At 46.6% G+C, this 18,516-nt stretch overlaps 1 protein-coding gene across 1 annotated transcript in view; it reads left to right on the top strand.

The window, feature by feature from the left end:
* Positions 1 to 17,451, top strand: part of LOC135894250 (ceramide synthase 4-like) — a 49,662-nt gene extending 32,211 nt beyond the window's left edge. Inside the window, exons 7-10 of the mRNA XM_065422315.1 lie at positions 1,549 to 1,677; positions 3,714 to 3,820; positions 11,129 to 11,282; positions 17,188 to 17,451. Coding sequence (XP_065278387.1) covers positions 1,549 to 1,677; positions 3,714 to 3,820; positions 11,129 to 11,282; positions 17,188 to 17,451 — 654 coding nt within the window. The remainder of the gene's footprint in view (positions 1 to 1,548; positions 1,678 to 3,713; positions 3,821 to 11,128; positions 11,283 to 17,187) is intronic.
* Positions 17,452 to 18,516: the final 1,065 nt, after the last annotated feature.

Below are 18,516 nucleotides of genomic sequence, written 5' to 3'. Positions count from 1 at the left end.
TCCAGCTTCCCATACAGACAGCGCCAGCGGCCCTTTAAATGCACACTCCACAGTCATTCTGCACCGACTCAGCCTGTTGTTGAACCGCTCCTTGCAGCTGTCAAGGCTCCCTGTGTAGGGTTTCATGAGCCACAGCATTAAAGGGTAAGCGGGGTCTCCAAGGATGACAATGGGCATTTTGACTTCCCCTACGGTGATCTTCTGGTTTGGGAAGAAAGTCCCGCCTTGAAGCTTCCTGAACAGGCCTGTGTTCCGAAAGATGCGTGCGTCATGCATCTTTCTGGACCAGCCTGCGTTAATGTCCATGAAATGCCCATGGTGATCCACAAGCGCCTGGAGAACCATAGAGAAATAGCCCTTCCGATTAACGTACTCAAAGGCTAGATGGGCTGGTGCCAGAATTGGAATATGCGTCCCATCTATCGCCCCTCCGCAGTTAGGGAAATCCATTTGTGCAAAGCCAGCCACAATGTCACACACGTTGCCCAGAGTCACGGTTCTTCTGAGCAGGATGCGATTAATGGCCCTGCACACTTGTACCAAAACGATTCCAACGGTCGACTTTCCCATTCCAAACTGGTTAGTGACCGATTGGTAGCTGTCTGGAGTTGCCAGATTTCAGATTGCAATAGCCACCGGCTTCTCCACCGTGAGGGCAGCTCTCAATCACATGTCCTTGTGCCGCAGGGTGGGGGCGAGCTCACCACACAGTCCCATGAAAGTGGCTTTTCTCATGCGAAAATTCTGCAGCCGCTGCTCATCATCCCAGACTTGCATGATGATGTGATCCCACCACTCAGTGCTTGTTTCCCAAGCCCAAAAGTGGCGTTCCACTGTGGTGAGCATATCCATGAATGCCACAAGCAATCTCGTGTTGTATGTGTTATGTGAGTTGACATCATCGGACTCCTCACTGTCAGTTTGTAGCTTAAGGAGTAACTCGACTGCAATTCATGACATGCTGGCGAGACCCATCAGCATATTCCTCAGCAGTTCGGGATCCATTCCCGCAAACAGAAAGGGAAGACCGAGCACGCAATACAAAAAACATTGAAAGATGGTGCCAAATGTGGACGGAAGCACAGGTTTTACTGGGATGCAAAGCGATGCATCACGGGGCATTGGAACAGGACCCAGAATGCCCCGCACCTCCTGTGCCCCCTTCCCACAAGCCACAGTGCTATAATGGGAAGAGGTGATCTGTGGGATAGCTTCCCATAATTCACCGCTCCCAATGCCGCTGCAAGTGCTGCAAATGTGGCCATGCCAGTGCGCTTGCAGCTGACAGTGCTTTCCCTGTGCAGTCTCCAAGGGCTGGTTTAACTCAAAGCACTCTACAGCTGCAAGTGTAGCCATGCCCATATTCTCAGTCATTTTTCTGCATCTAACTCATGTCCTGTTCTGGGAAGCCAGGTGAGATCCCAGTACATCTAGAGAATTTAGATTATCTAGAGACAGTTTCTAAACACTGGAAAGGCAGTGGTAGCCCTTGTGCCGGTACCTGCAGTTTGTCACAAAACTGGAACTCAATCTGTCTTCTTATTCCAGGACTTTAAGGAACAAATGGTGCACCACGCAACTACCATCATCCTGATCAGTTACTCGTACTGTGCCAATTACCTCCGGATTGGGTCTTTGGTGATGTTGCTCCATGTTTCTTCTACTGCTCTCCTAGAGGTAGGTTATTCACTGGTTATAAAATAGCTGTGGCCAGGGCCAGTTCTAGCGTTTTTGCCGCCCCAAGCAGGGGGGGGGGGAAAAAGCCGCATCGCAAGCGGCAGCAGCTCTAGCGCCGCTTCATTCTACGGCGGCAATTCGGCGGCAGGTCCTTCACTCCGAGAGGGAGTGACAGCCCCGCCACCGAACGGCTGGACGTGCAGCCCCCCTCTTCATTGGCCGCCCCAGGCACCTGCTTGCTAGGTTGGTGCCTGGAGCCGGCCCTGGCAATGGCACTTTGGCTTCCTTTCTTAGAACGTATACTCCTGTTGCACTGTAATGGATACATTGCAATATCCCTTCTATGCTGTCTCCATTTTCTTGGTTTATTTTCATAGAATTGGAGGACTGGAAGGGACCTCAAGAGGTCATCTAGTCCAGTCCCCTGCATTTTATTTTGTTATCTCTAAAAAGAAATGCTAAGAAAAGTTTTAAAAAGAACTTTAAGCAGCATTTTGTGTTGGGTGAAATAGTTCAGTCTCTTGTGTCGGACAATGTTAGGTTCTGATCCTGCTCTCTCTTATACACGTGCTTAGCAACACAAGTGACTCCACTTCCAACTAACTCAACTTTCATTCTGGAAAAGTCAGAGTATTTCACCAAAGAAATAACCTAGACGATTCAACTGTCCTCCGATGAGCAATTATGTCAAATTTAGAAATTGTATTTATTTATTTTTTATTTATTTATATTTATTTTATTTATTAAATTGTGAAATAGAGGGATTTTAGTCCTGCTTTGAGTGTAAATTTCAGCACAATCTTCACTATGGAATCTCTACTAGAACTTCCAAATTACTGTCACTATCTTTTTAAGAGTGACAGCTTCTGGTGACATTTGATTAGATTATATAGATACTTGGGCCCCAATTTTCCAAAGTCACCACTGACTATGCATGCCCCAGTTTTTGGGTGCCTAACTTTAAACCCCTCAATTTCAGAGTTGCTGAGCCCCTGCAGCTCCCATTGACTTCACGTGGGGCTGTGGGCATTCATTACCTCTGAAAATCAGACTCAGGTGTCACAAGCTGGATGCCCAAAATCAGTGGCCAGTGGGAAATTTGGTTATGTGCAGCCTTAGGAATGTTTCCTTCTGTTTTACTCTGCATGCTGGCTTGAGTCCCTCTCCGCAAAGAGTGGGTGTACGCACACTGCATGGATGCAGTTCAAAGTCTCAGAATACCTAGCAATCACCAAGAGTTTGAAACTTGTTTCTAGTTAGCTGGGTGAACATGTAGTCCAATCCCAAGCAAACATTATACAGCAGACTCACTGTAGTTTAGACACTTACACAGTTTACAAACCTGGGCATGTTCTCTTATAAGCATTAGAATTAAAATGACCAGGCTGTCACCTGCCTTATAGCTTATAGACGTGTAAAGTCTGTGTTAATTATCAAATAAAAGAATTTATGGATACATATTACTACTTCTCCAGCTCGTTTGGTGATTCATGATTTGGTGCTTTTTCTAGACAAGTAGCAGCTTTAGAAGGAATTACTATTATTGGGTCTGATTCTCTGTGCCTGGCACCTTGTGTCACCAGTGATACCTGTGCAAAGTGAGGGCAAAATGCTGCCATTCTGATCTCAGAGCATTGTACACTCATTTTGCCCTGGGGTAAATGAAGACACAAGCAGGTCAGACAGGTGAAAGTCAGTTTCTCGCTGCTGAAAAGACCTAGATAAACATTGTCCCTGGAGCAGGAAAAACTCTCTGGAAAACACCTGAAAGTACTTTATTAAATAAAATTCAGGGCATAGTATGTAAAGAGTTCCACCTCTCTCAGGAAATGTAATTTCCTGCACTTACTTAGGGTCTCCACCTTGTCCAGGATGTGCTGCCTGCAGGTCTGAAAGGGGAGTTAAATTCCTATGACCCTTCTTTGGCCTCTGAGATTGAGGGCTGAATGTCGCACTGTGCCTCACTGCGCTGTGTGGGTGTTCACGGTGCTATCACACACTGGCTGACAATAATGGCTTGTTTCTTCTCTCCCCAGCTAACCAAGTTGCTTCATTACTTGAACTGGAGACGTGCAAGCCACCTTCTCTTCTTAACTTTCTCGTCCGTTTTCCTTGTTACTCGGCTCATCGTTTTCCCATGCAGGTGAGCCTCGGCTTTACTGCAGGTTTCTTCGGGTTTTCTTCAAATGCGCCTCCCATGGAGCATTCCAGAGTCACCAGGGACTTGCCTGGCTTGCCCAGCTCCCATCGAGTAGTTCAAAGCTCCTTGGGGGGCAAGGTTGATCCCACTGGGTCCTGACCCTGTTGAATCTGGGATAATTTTAAAAATGATTGATTTATTTTCCCTTTGATAAATAAACACATAGAATATCAGGGTTGGAAGGGACCTCAGGAGGTCATCTAGTCCAACCCCCTGCTCAAAGCAGGACCAATCCTGGAAGAGGGAGAAAACTTGTTCACCTTAGCCTCTAAGGATAGAACAAGAAGCAATGGGCTTAAACTGCAGCAAGGGAGGTCTAGGTTGGACATTAGGAAAAAGTTCCTAACTGTCAGGATGGTTAAACACTGGAATAAATTGCCTAGGGAGGTTGTGGAATCTCCATCTCTGGAGATATTTAAGAGTAGGTTAGATAAATGTCTATCAGGGATGGTCTAAACAGTATTTGGTCCTGCCATATGGGCAGGGGACTGGACTCAATGACCTCTTGAGGTCCCTTCCTGTCCTAGAATCTATGAATCCCCAGACAGATTTTTACCCCAGTTCCCTAAACAGCCCCCTCAAGGATTGAACTCCTAACCCTGGGTTTAGCAGGCCAATGCTCAAACCACTGAGCTATCCCTGCCTGCTCGCCCCCTTCCCTTCCCTTTCCTTTCCTTTCCTTTGGTTAGGCTAAACAAGCCAAGCTCTTTGAGTCTCCTCTGATAAGGTAGGTTTTCCATTCTTCTGATCATCCTAGTATCCCTTCTCTGCACCTGTTCCAGTTCAAATTCATCTTCCTTAAACATGGGAGACCAGAATTGCACACCGTATTCCAGATGAGGTCTCACCAGTGCCTTGTATAATGGTACTAACACTTCCCTGTCTCTACTGGAAATACTTTGCCTGATGCATCCTAGGACTTCATTAGCCTTTTTCACGGCCACTTCACATTGGGGGCTCAGAGTCATCCTGTGATCAGCCAATAGACCCAGGTCTTTCTCCTCCTCTGTCACTTCCAACTGATACATCCCCAGCTTATAGCAAACCCCCTTGCTTTTAGTCCCTAAGTGCATGACCTTGCATTTCACGCTATTACATTTCATCACATTTCTATTACTCCAGTTTACAAGATCATTCAGATCTTCTTGTATGATATTCTGGTCCTCCTCCGCATTGACAATACCCCCCAACTTTGTGTCATCTGCTAATTTTATTCGCACATTCCCACTTTTTGTGCCGAGGACATTAATGAACATGTTAAATAAGATCGGTTCCAAGGCCGATCCCCGAGGAACTCCACTATTAACCTCCCTTTGTTTAGGTGTTGGGCCATGCCTAGATTATCTTTAATCTCTATCTCATCCTCAGTGATTAGCAGTCCCACTTCTTCTTTCCTTGTTTTCATTTTGTTTATATGAGTATAGAACATTTTACTGTTGGTTTTAATCTCCTTTGCAAGGTCCAACTCTGCTTGGCTTATGGCAGTTATCACTTTTTCCCTACGCTTTCTGACTTCTAAGTGGTATCTTTCCTTGCTGATCATAGAATCGTAGATTATTAGGGTTGGAAGGGACCTCAGGAGATCATCTAGTCCAACCCCCTGCTCAAAGCAGGATCAATCCCAAACTAAATCCCCAAATGGCCCCCTCAAGGATTGAACTCCCAACCCTGGGTTTAGCAGGCCAACGCTCAAACCACTGAGCTATCCCTCCTCCCCCATCTTCATCCCATCTTCCATTCCTGGTAGGCTTTCTGCTTTCTCTTAATCACCTGTTTAAAATGCTTCTTCATCCAGCTTGGTCTGCAACCCTTCCCTATGAATTTTTTCTGCTTGCTTGGGATGCAGGCTTCTGCAACTTTGACTTAAAGTAATTCCAAGCCTCCTCCACCTTCAGATCCTTGAGTTCTTCTGTCCAGTCCAATTCCATAAGAATTCCTTTCATTTATTAAAATCAAGGCCCCTAGTTGCAGATCTATTTTTGTTTATCCTTCTATTTAGTTTAAACTGAATTAGCTCATGATCACTTTAACCAAGGCTGCCCCCAGTTCTTCTGTGAGGTCCTTACTACTCACCAATACCAAATCTAAAATGGCATCTCTTCTTGTTGATTCAGTGACTATTTGGTGAAGAAATCTGTCAGTTATCACATCCAGAGATATCTGGGTCCTACCATTATTAATAGCACTTGTCCTCCAATCTATATTTGGGGAAATTAAAGTCTCCTATAATCACACAATTCCCAGTAGTATTTATTTCATTAAAAACATTAAAGAGGTCTCTATCCAGATCCACATCAGATCCTGGGGGTCTGTAGCACACCCCAAGCATAGCCCAGGGGAACCTCTAGTAGCTTTCTTCCCCAAAGTGATTTTGGCCCAAACAGACTGTTTTATCCATTCCATCATTTCTATTTTTTTTTACAGTCTATCTCCTCATTAATATACAGAGCTTCTCCACCATCTTTACCTTTATTCTGTTTTTTTCTGAACAGCACATACCCTTCAGTACCTGTGCTACAGCCATGACTACTATTCCTCCGTGTTTCTATTATCCCTCTAATATCTGGTTTCACTTCCTGCACCAGTACTTCTAATTCCTCTATTTTGTTACCCAAGCTCCTTGCACTGGGGTACAGACATCTTAGTTGTTGCTGCTTGACTTCGCTCACATTCCTCACCCATTTGGGTACAGTCATTCTTCAGACAGTATCACCTACCTTACTGTTAGTGTCATTGGTATCAGCACAACCTTTTCTCTTGATGTCCATTCTCCTACCCATTGCTGTTCCTTTCTCCATTGCCGTATCCTCTCTTACTTGATCTTCCTCCCTCTCAATGTTAAAATCAGACGTGGAGATTACATGAGCATCTCCTCCAAGTTCCTAGTTTAAAGCTCTTTTAATCAGTTGTGCCAACCTCCATCCCAGAAGTCTATTTCCCTCCCTATTCAGGTGAAGTCCATCCCATGAGAACAGTCGTTTGTCCATGAATGCCTTCCAGTGGTCAAACATCCCAAAGCCCTCCTTATGCCTGAGCCATCTATTGATTACCATAATCTTGTTTTGCCTTCATTCTCCTCCTCCAGGGACAGGTAGAATCCCACTGAAGATCACCTGAGCCTCCATTTCCTTAAGCATCTTCCCCAGCCTGGCATAGTCTTCCTGGATGTGTTCCAGTGAGAATCTAGCTGTGTCATTTGTTCCCATGTGAAGGACAATCAGTGAATTCTTTCCTGCTCCCATTAGGACCCTCTTCCGTCTCAGGTCCACATCCTGTATCTTCGCTCCTGGCAGATAGCTCACCCCTCTATTCTCTGGATCAGTTCTGGTGACACGCCTGCCAGTTTTTCTTAGTAGGGAGTCCCCAGTCACATAGACCTGCCTCTTCCTGGTGATGGTGCGATTCTCCAGCCTTCCTCCTGTTCTTTCAGGCTGCAAGTCCTCTTGTCTCTTGTTCTCATTTGCAATCTTCTGTGAGTCATCCTCTGTCCTACTGGGGCTCCAAACTCTGGCTATCTCCATTGACTCTTCCCCTCTTCTTGTAGGGCTAGCTGCTCTTCTCTTCCTCCTGGCCCTCACACCTTCTGTTAGTGGCTGCTGTGCCCCTTCTTCATACTCCAACTCAGCAAACCTGCTCCTGAGCTTTGTTTCTCCTTCACTAGCCAGTCTTTTCCTCTGCCTGGTTCTTGTAGTGACGGGCTTCCATTGGCCCCTTTCCTCACCCAGCCGTCTCCCGTCACAGTTCTCCAGTCCAGCCTGCATCTGCAAGTCTTGACATTTCCCTTCAGCCTCGTCTTGCCATCCCTCATCATCTGCCTGAATCCCCTACGAAACTCAACCATAGTTACCACCTGCATCTCCAAACTTCAGATATTCTGTTCCATCAGCTCTATCAGGCAGCACTTCATACAAACAAAGCTCTTTTTTCAGGTACCTGCTCCAGGATCATGTACATCCTGCAGCTTCCACTTCTGGTCCTCTTCATTGTCTCTTCCATTGCTTGGGTCACTACCATTTCTGCCTCGGTGTCTGTCATAGTCTTCCCACCTAAAGTCCTGTCAAGGAAAAAGAAAAAGAAAACAAAAAAAACCAAACACCGACACCACACATTTCCCCCCCCCCTTCCCAACTCCCATGCAAAATCCCCTGTTTGCAGCTCTGACTGGACAGGAAGCAGCAGCTGGCTGGGCCGGAGCTGAACATGGGTCAAGTCCCGCCCCAAGCCGAGCTGAGCCAGCCGGCCAGCACCATGTAGTGACCCACACCGCTACTCCCCAGGACAGGATCGGCCTGCCACCTCCCCACCCCTGTCCGCAACGGAACCAGCCTGCTAACCCCCATGACAGGCACAGCCTCAGCATGGAGGTGGGAAGGGGGAAGCCCACTCTGCCTTCCCGCTATTGGGGAAAAAATGCAGCAATACAGCAGGGACTCAATGGCTGTGCATATCCCATGAAAATCCAGCATCCACTCAGGACACTGGCGTGAATTTAAACAAAAAAATCTGTGATTTTTCTCAGCCTTAACCATGACTCCAAAATCCTTTTCAGAGTCACTGCTTCCTAGGATGGAATTCCCCCACCCGGTAACTGTGGCCAACAGTTTTGTTCCCAGCTGTATAACTTACATTTGGCTGTATTAAAATGCATATTGTTTGTTTGTGTCCAGCTTCCCAAGTGATCCTGATCACACTGAATCAGTGATCTGGTCTCTTCATTATTTACCACTTCCCCCAGTTTTTGTGTCATCCACAAACTTTATCAGTGATGATTTTATGTTTTATTACAGGCTATTGAGGAAAGTGTTAAATAGCACAGGGCCAAAAACCAATCACTGCATGACCCCACTAGAAATAACCCAGTTGATGATGATTCCTCGCTTACAGTTACACTTTTAGCTATGTCAGTGAGCCAGTTTGTAGTCCATTTAATGTGTGCTATGTTAATTTTGTATCATTCTAGTTTCTTAATCAAATATCATATGATGCCAACTCAAATACCTTACATCAACACTATCAACCAAACTTGTAATCTCATAAAAAATTATATCAAGTTAGTCTGACAGTATCTATTCTCCACAAACCAATGTTAATTGACATTAGTTGTATTACATTCCTTTAATTTTCTATTGAGTCCTATATAAGCCTCTCCATCATCTTGCCCAGGATTGATGTCTGACTGATAGGCTTATAATTACCCAGGTCATCCCATTTACTCTCGTTAAATTTTGGCACAACATTAGGTTTCTTCCAGGCTCTGGAACTTCTCCAGTGTTCCAAAACTTACTGAAAATCAACATTAATGGTCCAATAAGCTCCTCGGCCAGCTCTTATAAAACTCTTGCATATAAGTTATCCAATTAAAAAATGTCTAAGTTTAGTAGCTGCTGTTTAATATCCTTCTGTGTTACTGCTGAAATTGAAAGTTTTCACTATCATCATATGACACGACTACACCATTTCCCCCCCAAATACAGAGCAGGAATATTTATTGAACGGTTCTGACTTTTCTCCATTATTACTGACATGTTGGAGCCCCAAGATCTAGTCCCTGCTCTATTTATTTATTTATTTATTTATTTATTCAAAGTGGAACAACTTCAACAGGAGAAATTGATACAGAACCACACCTGAAACCCCAATAGCCTGGTGTTCAGGAGATGGGAGACCCAAATTACAGTCCCTGCTCCAAATAAGGCAGAGCAGATGTTTGAAAACAGATCTCCCATATCCCAGATGAGTGCCCTAATCACTGGGCTTTTGGCTATAAGGGGGTTAGGGGTAACAGTCTCTCTCTTTTTGTGGCTTTTGGAGAGAGAGAACTGACCTGGTTTAGGCACCTAATTCCAGGAGAAGGTTCATGGTTGTGGGCCTCAAGCAAAGCACCTCCCTCCAGCCTAGAGTTAGGCACCTAACTACCTTTACGGGTGGGATTTAGGTCACACCCCTCTCTGGGATTTCCTCCTGGCTAATTTAGGTAGATCCCCACTCAGCTTGCTGACTTCTGTGTCCCCCTTTCTTAGGTGCCTAACTTTCCTCGTACCTTGTATAGGGAGCCTGGGTGCCCAGCTTGGGGCTGATGGTTCCACTGGGCCACAGAGTACCTAACAATAAGGTGTTTCAGCACCTATGTCCTGTTGGGGAACTAGCCCTAAGTGACCACCAGAAAATCAATGTTCATGAAGGGTTAGCAATCTTGTCCCATTAAAATTAAACAAGTAAAACACACATCCAGTGTCTCTGGACACTTCCTGTAATTTTCACACCATCTGGGTTTGTTGCTATAGCAATTTCCTAACCTTGCTAAGAGCCTTGAAAACTCCTAATTATTTCTTTTGGCTTAAACTCACAGTGTGATGCTGTGAGTAAGAGGGCTAATGTGCTGTTTGAATGTATGAATAGGAATATCAGGTAGTAGGGAGGTGGTATTGCTTCTGCATACAATATTGATGGGACCATTCCTGGAATATTCTATCCAGTTCTGGTGTCCTCACTTCAAAAAGATGTTGAATTTGAAAGAGTTCAGAAAAGAGTCACAGGAACGATTCAAGGTCTGGAAAATCTGCCTTACAGTAAGAGATTTAAGAAGCTCAATCTATTTATCTTATCAAGGACGAAATTAAGAGGTGACTTGAGCACAGTCTACAATTGCCTACATGGGGAAAAGAATTCTGATAGCAGAGGGCTCTTAAATCTCACAGATCAAGGTGTAATGATATCCAGTGGCTAGAAGTTGAAGGTAGACAAATTCAAACTGGAAATAAGGTGCCAATATTTAAGTGATGATAATTAGCCATTGGAACAAGTTGCCTAGAGAGTTGATAGATTTTTCATTACTGAAAGTCTTTAACTCAAGATTGGAGGGCTCTCTGAGGTGCACACTTCAGTTATGGATGTGATACAGGATTTACTGAGTGAGGTTCTATGGCCTTCCTATGCACTAGATGATCATAATGGTCCCTTTTGGCAGTAAAATCTATGAAATGCATCAATTTATATCAGACTTTGTATCTTCAAATTTTGCTTATTTTATAAATAGTTTCATATGTCAGGGTGACCTAATTGTTTGTTACCTTTCATTTGCTTTGGACAATTTAAGACATTCATCCAGTGTACAGGCCACAACTGGCACAACAGAACTGACCTGAACTTCCACCCAGACCTGGAACTGAACACTCTGAGGTTGGCCTCTTGCTATTGCTGCTTAGATCTCATACCTGTTCTTGACTGAGTTTGTCTCTTGCTATATTGCAGGGTGCTGTATACTTCATTCTATAGTTCCATGGTGTCCTTCCAGCCCTTCTTCGGATACTATTTCATGAATGCTCTCCTGATGGTTTTGCAGCTGCTGCACATCTTCTGGGCCAGCCTAATCATTCACATGCTCTACAAATTCATCAATGGCACGGTATAGCCATTGCCTGTACAACCTTAATTCAGTCCCCTTATTGTATGCATTATGATATGGTATAGTCCGTAGTTATGGGATCATGTACTACTTTTTCCATAAGATCCCCAGCTGCATTCAGTGTATAGAATGGATGTTGCTCAAGGCATGAATCAAGTCTGTGTAGAGAAGAAAACTTTTGTCTGTGGGAGCCCCGCTTTTCACAGGTGGTCACTAATTGTATGTTCCCTATTTTTCAGGTGTCTAGCTTGAGACTCTGGGGTCTGACTTACAGACATGAGCACTCACAGATGCAGCTGATGTCCATGGCACAGATAAAGTGCTATATAATGCTATATAACTCTGGAAAATCAGGCACCCAAAATTAGTGGATATTTTTTACCTTAATCTCTGTGTGCCTCAAGTTCCCATCTGTAAACTGGGGGTCATATTCCCTTCATCGCACAGGGGAGCTGTGAATGTTGGTGAAGCACTCAGATATTTTAGTGATGAGTGCTATGGAAAATCCCAGAGGAAATGAATAATTCTGTCTTCGAAGCATGGTTTGCAGAGGGTGCAGTAATTAAAGCCTGGGGCTACACATTGAACAGTGAGGAGAAAACAAGATATCAAATAGCTGCTCACTAAGTGAGCACTGTCCATCCTGTGCACTGGGCCCAGCTTCCAGCTGGCCACCACTGCTGCTGCTGGTGCTGGAGCTGGAGGAGGGTGCCTGGCTGCTCTGCTCCTGCTGCTTTTCCGGGGGAGGGGTGGTGTTGCTGTGGGTGTCGCTCACCCCCCGCCTGGTTCCATTCTGCCAGCAGTAGCAGCAGCAGCTTTCTTGTCTTGTTCCCTAGCTCCAGCGTGGGAGGAGGCCTGTCCTCAGCAGTGTTGCCCCTTCCCGTTTGTAGGTTTGCTTTGGCTTGGTTGGTGTTCTCCCTTCCCCTCTTGTGTTTGTTTGGTCTGTTTGTCCCACCCATATTCCCCTTTTTCTCCTCCTGCCCTTCCCTTCCCTTTTGTTGGGAAGACGGCTCCCTTGTGCTCCCCTTCCCTTCCCTGTTCAGCTTCCTCAGCCCCTGCCCAGGGAGCCCTTTTCCCTCGGGGGAGGGACAGGTTTCCCCCTTCCCTGCTTCTCAATCCCTTCCCTTTCCCCTCCCCCGCCCGAGGTGCAGAAGGGCACCAGTAGAGCCACTGTAACCATGATATCTGGGCCAGCCCTTCCCCAGAGCCTCCCTCTCAGCCCACTCAGGTGCCTGGGATGGCCTCCCCATTGCACCCAGACAAGCATTATGGCCAGTGTGCACAGGCTTGAAGTGGGAGGTGGCAATGGCAGGAGATGGAGAGTGCCCCCTTGGGAGGGAAGATAGAGAGCCAGAGGTGCTGCCACTGGCCCCGCTGGCAAATGCCATCTTGCTTGCTGACTTGATATTGTTGCTTGGGAGATGGTCTGGGGGGGGCAGGGAGAGGGGGGACAGGCGCAGAGTTAAGGGAAAGCACCAGGCTGGGGGGCAGCTGATGCTTTCAGATTTGGAGGAGGCCTCCCCTTCACCATTCTCAGGGGGATGCTGCTGTTTCTGCTACACCCCAGTTAGTGTCCCCAGGAAAGTTCACTGGGTGGAACTGGCTGAGGAGGAGGTTTTGGGGGGGAATGTTATTGCTGCTGTTCCCCGCTTTAAAGGAGCCCATTGTGGAGGAAGTTGCTAGTGGGTTCCCTTGTTATCAACATCAGTCCCCCCCAGTTGGTGCCGAGCTTGAGATTTCTTCCTTGGTTGCCAGTGGGGTGGACTTTGTGACTGGGAGCCTTCCAGAAAACTTGGGGAGATCTGGAACCTGGGTCTGACACCAGCTGACCCAGGCAGGGACGACCATCTTCCCACAGATCCCAGTCTTGGTGCCAAGCTTATTTTGATGTCGTCCCCCCCCCCATTCTCCTTCTGCACTTGACCCCGGCCCCACTTCGGAGGAGCCCCTTGGTCCTGGCCCTGGCAACCTCCTCTTCCTGAGCCAGTTAGAGCATGACTTCCTCCGCTACCTCCGAAGGCTGTGATATGACCGGCAGCTCTTTTATCTCCATCTGAGAGCTCTCCCTCAAGACCTCTCTGAGTTCATAGAATCATAGAAGATTAGGGTTGGAAGAGACCTCAGGAGATCATCTAGTCCAACCCCCTGCTCAAAGCAGGACCAACCCCAGCTAAATCATCCCAGCCAGGGCTTTGTCAAGCCTGACCTTAACCTCTAAGGATGGCGATTCCACCACCTCCCTAGGGAACCCATTCCAGTACTTCACCACCCTCCTAATGAAATAGTTTTTCCTAGTATCCAACCTAGACCTCCCCCACTGCAACTTGAGACCATTGCTCCTTGTTCTGTCATCTGCCACCACTGAGAACAGCCTATCTCCATTCCCTTTGGAACCCCCTTTCAGGTAGTTGAAGGCTGCTATCAAATCCCCCCTCACTCTTCTCTTCTGCAGACTAAACAAGCCCAGTTCCCTCAGCCTCTCCTCATAAGTCATGTGCCCCAGTCTCCTAATCATTTTCGTTGCCCTCCGCTGGACTCTCTCCAATTTGTCCACATCTTTTCTGTAGTGGTAGGCCCAAAACTGGATGCAGTACTCCAGATATGGCCTCACCAGTGCTGAATAGAGGGGAATAATCACTTCCCTCGATCTGCTCCTACTAATGCAGCCCAATATGTCATTAGCCTTCTTGGCAACAAGGGCACACTGTTGCCGGTGTTTTGCCAGGACCTTCTCAGGATCTGGAAGTTGGTCTCCAAAGCCAAGTCTATTGTGGCCACCGAGGGTTTAGAGCTCCTTGCTGAACCCCTGTTCCACAATCCATATCTTGTGGCACAGGTGGTGGAGGTCCCCTTGTTGTGCTGGAGGTTGGTCCTGGCAGGTGTTTCCAAAACTGGAGATCTTCTGGGCTACAGGACAGAGTGGACTCTAGTATGCTCACCCAGCATATGGGGTTGCCCATCCCGCATGTCCTCTGCCATGTGCTGCGGAAGGAAAAGGCTGCCCTGCCTTCTGCCTCTGTAGCTTTCTTCAATGAGTCCTGCAGCAGGGTCCTCCCATCTCCCAAGGCCTGCCAGAGCTTGATGTTGGGCCCCTGCCCTGCGAGCCCTCTCCCGGCTGCTTTTGAGCTGGCTTGGACTTTCAGAAAGCCTTTAACAAGGTCTCTCACCAAAGGCTCTTAAGCATAAGAGGGAAAGTCCTCTCATGTATCAGAATCTGGTTAAAAGATAGGAAACAAAGGGTAGGAATAAATGGTCAGTTTTCAGAATGGAGAGAGGTAAATAGTAGTGTCCTCCAGGGGTCTGTACTGGAACAAGTGCTCTTCAGCATATTCATAAATGACCTGGAAAAAGGGGTAAACAGTGAGGTGGCAAAGTTTGCAGATGATACAAATTACTCAACATAGTTAAGTCCAAAGCAGACTATGAGGAGTTACAAAGGGATCTGATCAAACTGGTGGCTGGGCAACAAAATATCAGATGAAATTCAATATTGATAAATGTAAAGTAATGCACATTGGAAAACCTAATCCTGACTATACATACCAAACAATGGGGTCTAAATTTGCTGTTACCACTCAAGACAGATCTTGGCGACAACATGGATAGTTCTCTGATAAAGTTTGCTCAATGTGCAGCAGCAGTCAAAAAAGCTAAGAGAATATTAGGAACCATTAGGAAAGGGATAGAAAATAAGACAGAAAATATCATAATGCCACTATATAAATACGCCCACACCTTGAATACTGCATGCAATTGAGGTTGCCCCAGCTCAAAAATATATGTATTAGAATCGGAAAAAGTAAAGAGAAGGGCAACACAAATGATTACGGTTATGGAACAGCTTTTCTACAGAGATATATTTAAAAGACTGGGACTGTTCATCTTAGAAAGAGCCAATTAACAGGGGATAAAATCATGAATAGTGTGAAGAAAGTTGACAAGGAAGTGTTATTTACCCTTTCAGATAACACAACAACCAGGGATCACCCAATAAGAACATAAGAACGGCCATACTGGGTCAGACCAAAGGTCCATCTAGCCCAGTATCCTGTCGTCTGACAATGGCCAATGCCAGGTGCCCCAGAGGGAATGAACAGAAAAGGTAATCATCAAGTGATCCATCCTCTGTTGCCCATTCCCAGCTTCTGGCAAACAGATGCTAGGGACACCATCCTTGCCCATCCCGAATAACAGCCATTGATGAACCTATCCTCCATTAATTTATCTATTTCTTTTTTGAACCCTGTTATAGTCTTGGTCTTCACAGTCTTGGCCTTCACAACATCCTCTGGCAAAGAGTTGACTGAAATTAATAGAGTTCAAAAAAGAATTGGATCAGTTCCTGGAGGATAGGTTGGTCCATCAGTGGCTATTAGCCAAGATGGTCAGGGGCACAACCCCATGCTCTAGGTGTCCCTAAACATCTGACTGTCCAAAGCTGGGACTGGAGGACAGGGGATGGATCATTCGATAAATTGCCCTGTTCTGTTCATCTCCTCTGGGGCACCTGGCACTGGCCACTGTCAGAAGTCAGGATACTGGGCTAGAAGGACCATTCGTCTGACCCAGTATGGCCGTTCTTATGTTCTTACATTTTAACTGAAAGCAGGGAGCCTGTCTCAGTGATCTCTCTGCTGGGCCCAGGCAATATGGAGGAGGAAGCTGTCAGTTCAAATGGAGAGGTGATAGCCTGACCTGGGGTGGAGGGGTTGGCCAGACTGGGAAAAGGAGAATGGGGAGACTGGGTCTGGAGGCTGATGGGGGAGATGCAGATTGTGACTAGGAGTTGGGGTGAAGGAGAGACTGGAACTGGGTGGGAAAAGACCCTAGAACTGTAACCTGAGGAGGAGACTGGGAGCCAGGGGAGACTGGAACTGGCAGGGCAGGGAGACTGGGAGTCAAAGGGGAGACTGCTTGGCACTGGCTGGGGAAGGAAACAATGAGCTGGGCGGTTGTAGGGGAATTGGGAATGGCTGGACAAGTAGCCTAGGATTGGTGGAAGGAGATTAAGCCTTGCGGGACAAGGAGACTGGGATGAGACTGGTACTGGCTAGATGAGGAAAAGGCACTGGGACAAGGAGGCAGGAGTGGGGAAGATCTGTGACTGGGACAGGTTTCTGGGGATGGGACAGAAGTGGTCACCCTGGAGTGGAATGGGCAGAAGCCAGGTCTCCTGTACCCAGTCCAATGCTCTATCCACTGCCTCCTGAAGCCCTTATTCACACAAAATCTGCCGCAATCAATAGACTTGCCATGGAAAGACCTCGGGGTTTGGACCAATGTGCTCCTAGTGCTAGGAAACCCTTTCGTTTGCTGAATTTCAGCCCGTTGCTCCAAACTGTGCCACTCTCCTCTTCCACCCACAGACCAACACAAACAATCCTTCCCCCTCCGTGGAACTGAGGCTCTGCATAGCCCAGCCAGCTGTAGAAAGCTCTTTTTTCCTTTCCTCCAGCCCCATTAAACAGGGATTTGTTACCCTGCTCTGAAGCTAGAAAGGAAATGTGCTCAGGGGCTCCAGCTGTCACAGCAGGGCAGCCCAAGCAAAACCACAGGCCAGCACAGGCCAGCATGCCTTCAGCCCCTCCTCCAGTCTAGCCCAGCTGTGAGTGTTTGGAAGGTAAATCCTCCCCACCCAGGACCTCAGGCTGCTTCAAGCCTGTACAGCCGTTCCTGGCCTCGCCCGGGAGTGTCCCTGGGTCGCCCCTCGAGTGAGACAGAGGGACAGTCGGAGCCCGTTTCAAGGAGAGACTCTCCAAAGGGCAGCCCGGGAGGACACGAGAAAGGGTTTGCTAAAGCCCACAGACAGAAATGGCAGCTGGACTCGTCATCCAGTGGCTCAGCTGTTTCTTGTGCAGCTTTCCGCGTATTATTGCCTCTGATTTAAAATGTCTCTCTCCTGCAGATAAAAAACGATGCAAGAAGTGACACAGAAGAAAGTGATGAGAGTGAAGAGGTGCAAGAACAGAACAAAAAAGAGAAAAATGGGACCATGCATTTCAGCAACGTCACAAACAATTGCAGCCAAAGCAACGGCTACCACTCTGAAACCAGCCAAAGCAACGTGGCCCAACAACTAACTAGCAGAGCCCATCTCACTAATGGGTGTGCTAATGCTCCAGAACTGCTGACTGCCCCCGTCTATAACAAAGCAGCCCAGTGTCCTTAGGAACTGTCATGCTCACTGTATAGACCTGTGGGGATTAGGGTGACCAGATGTCCTGATTTTATAGGGACAGTCCCTATTTTGGGTTTTTTTTCTTATATAGGCTCCTATTACCCCCCACCTCCTTCACACTTGCTGTCTGGTCACCCTAGTGGAGATACAGCCATTTGGCTAGTTAGTTTTAAGACTAGCAACTAAAAGTTGCAAATCTTTTAACCCATAAGACAACGATGCCGTCTTATTGCAGATAAGTATTTTCCACAAAACTGATACTGAGTATAACTAATGCCAGAGCTATGCTGAGGAAAGGTACATATCTCAGGTAAATACTTCCCTTCTGAAGCAGGTCCATTACTTAACCAATACAGCCTTCTTCCTCACGTGTGGGTTTTGGGTAGTTAGTGAAGTGTTCTTAAGCAATTCCCAATTATCGTTCATGCTTTTCTGTTTAAATTCTTCCTCCCAGCTGATTTGGCTCACAATTGTTTTCAGCTTTTTGAAACTGGCCCTTTTAAAAATATCCTATCTCCTAGAACTGGAAGAGACCTTGAAAGGTCATTGAGTCCAGACCCCTGCCTTCACTAGCAGGACCAAGTACTTATTTTGCCCCAGATCCCTAAGTGGCCCCCTCAAGGATTGAATTCACAACCCTGGGTTTAGCAGGCCACTGCTCAAACCACTGAGCTATCCCTCCCCTCTGGTCTGGACTTCATTATCAATGTGATCAAGTCGTGATCACTTGTACCTAAGTTACCAGTAAGTTTTAGTTCTGTGAGTAATTCCTTTTTATCTGACATGATGAGGTCTAATATAGAATTGCCCTGGGTTGGATGCAACACTTGTTGAGTTAGGAAATTGTCATCTATAACAAAATTAGAAATTCCAAGAATGTTTTAGTCCTGGTAGCATGACCTCCATCATATATCACTCAAATTAAAGTTATTACATTATAGCTAGGTATGTAAGGAGGGGTCATCCTGTTCCCTAGTGTGATTTGATGGTCTGTAGCAGACACCAGCTAATACCCCAGCTTGAGGTTTATCTGTTAGGACATTGGTTCATAAGCAG

The sequence above is a fragment of the Emys orbicularis genome, chromosome 24 (assembly GCF_028017835.1).
Source record: "Emys orbicularis isolate rEmyOrb1 chromosome 24, rEmyOrb1.hap1, whole genome shotgun sequence".
NCBI lineage: Eukaryota > Metazoa > Chordata > Testudines > Emydidae > Emys > Emys orbicularis.
Note: the sequence above shows the minus strand (reverse complement) of the source record. Positions and strands in the feature narration are given on the sequence as shown.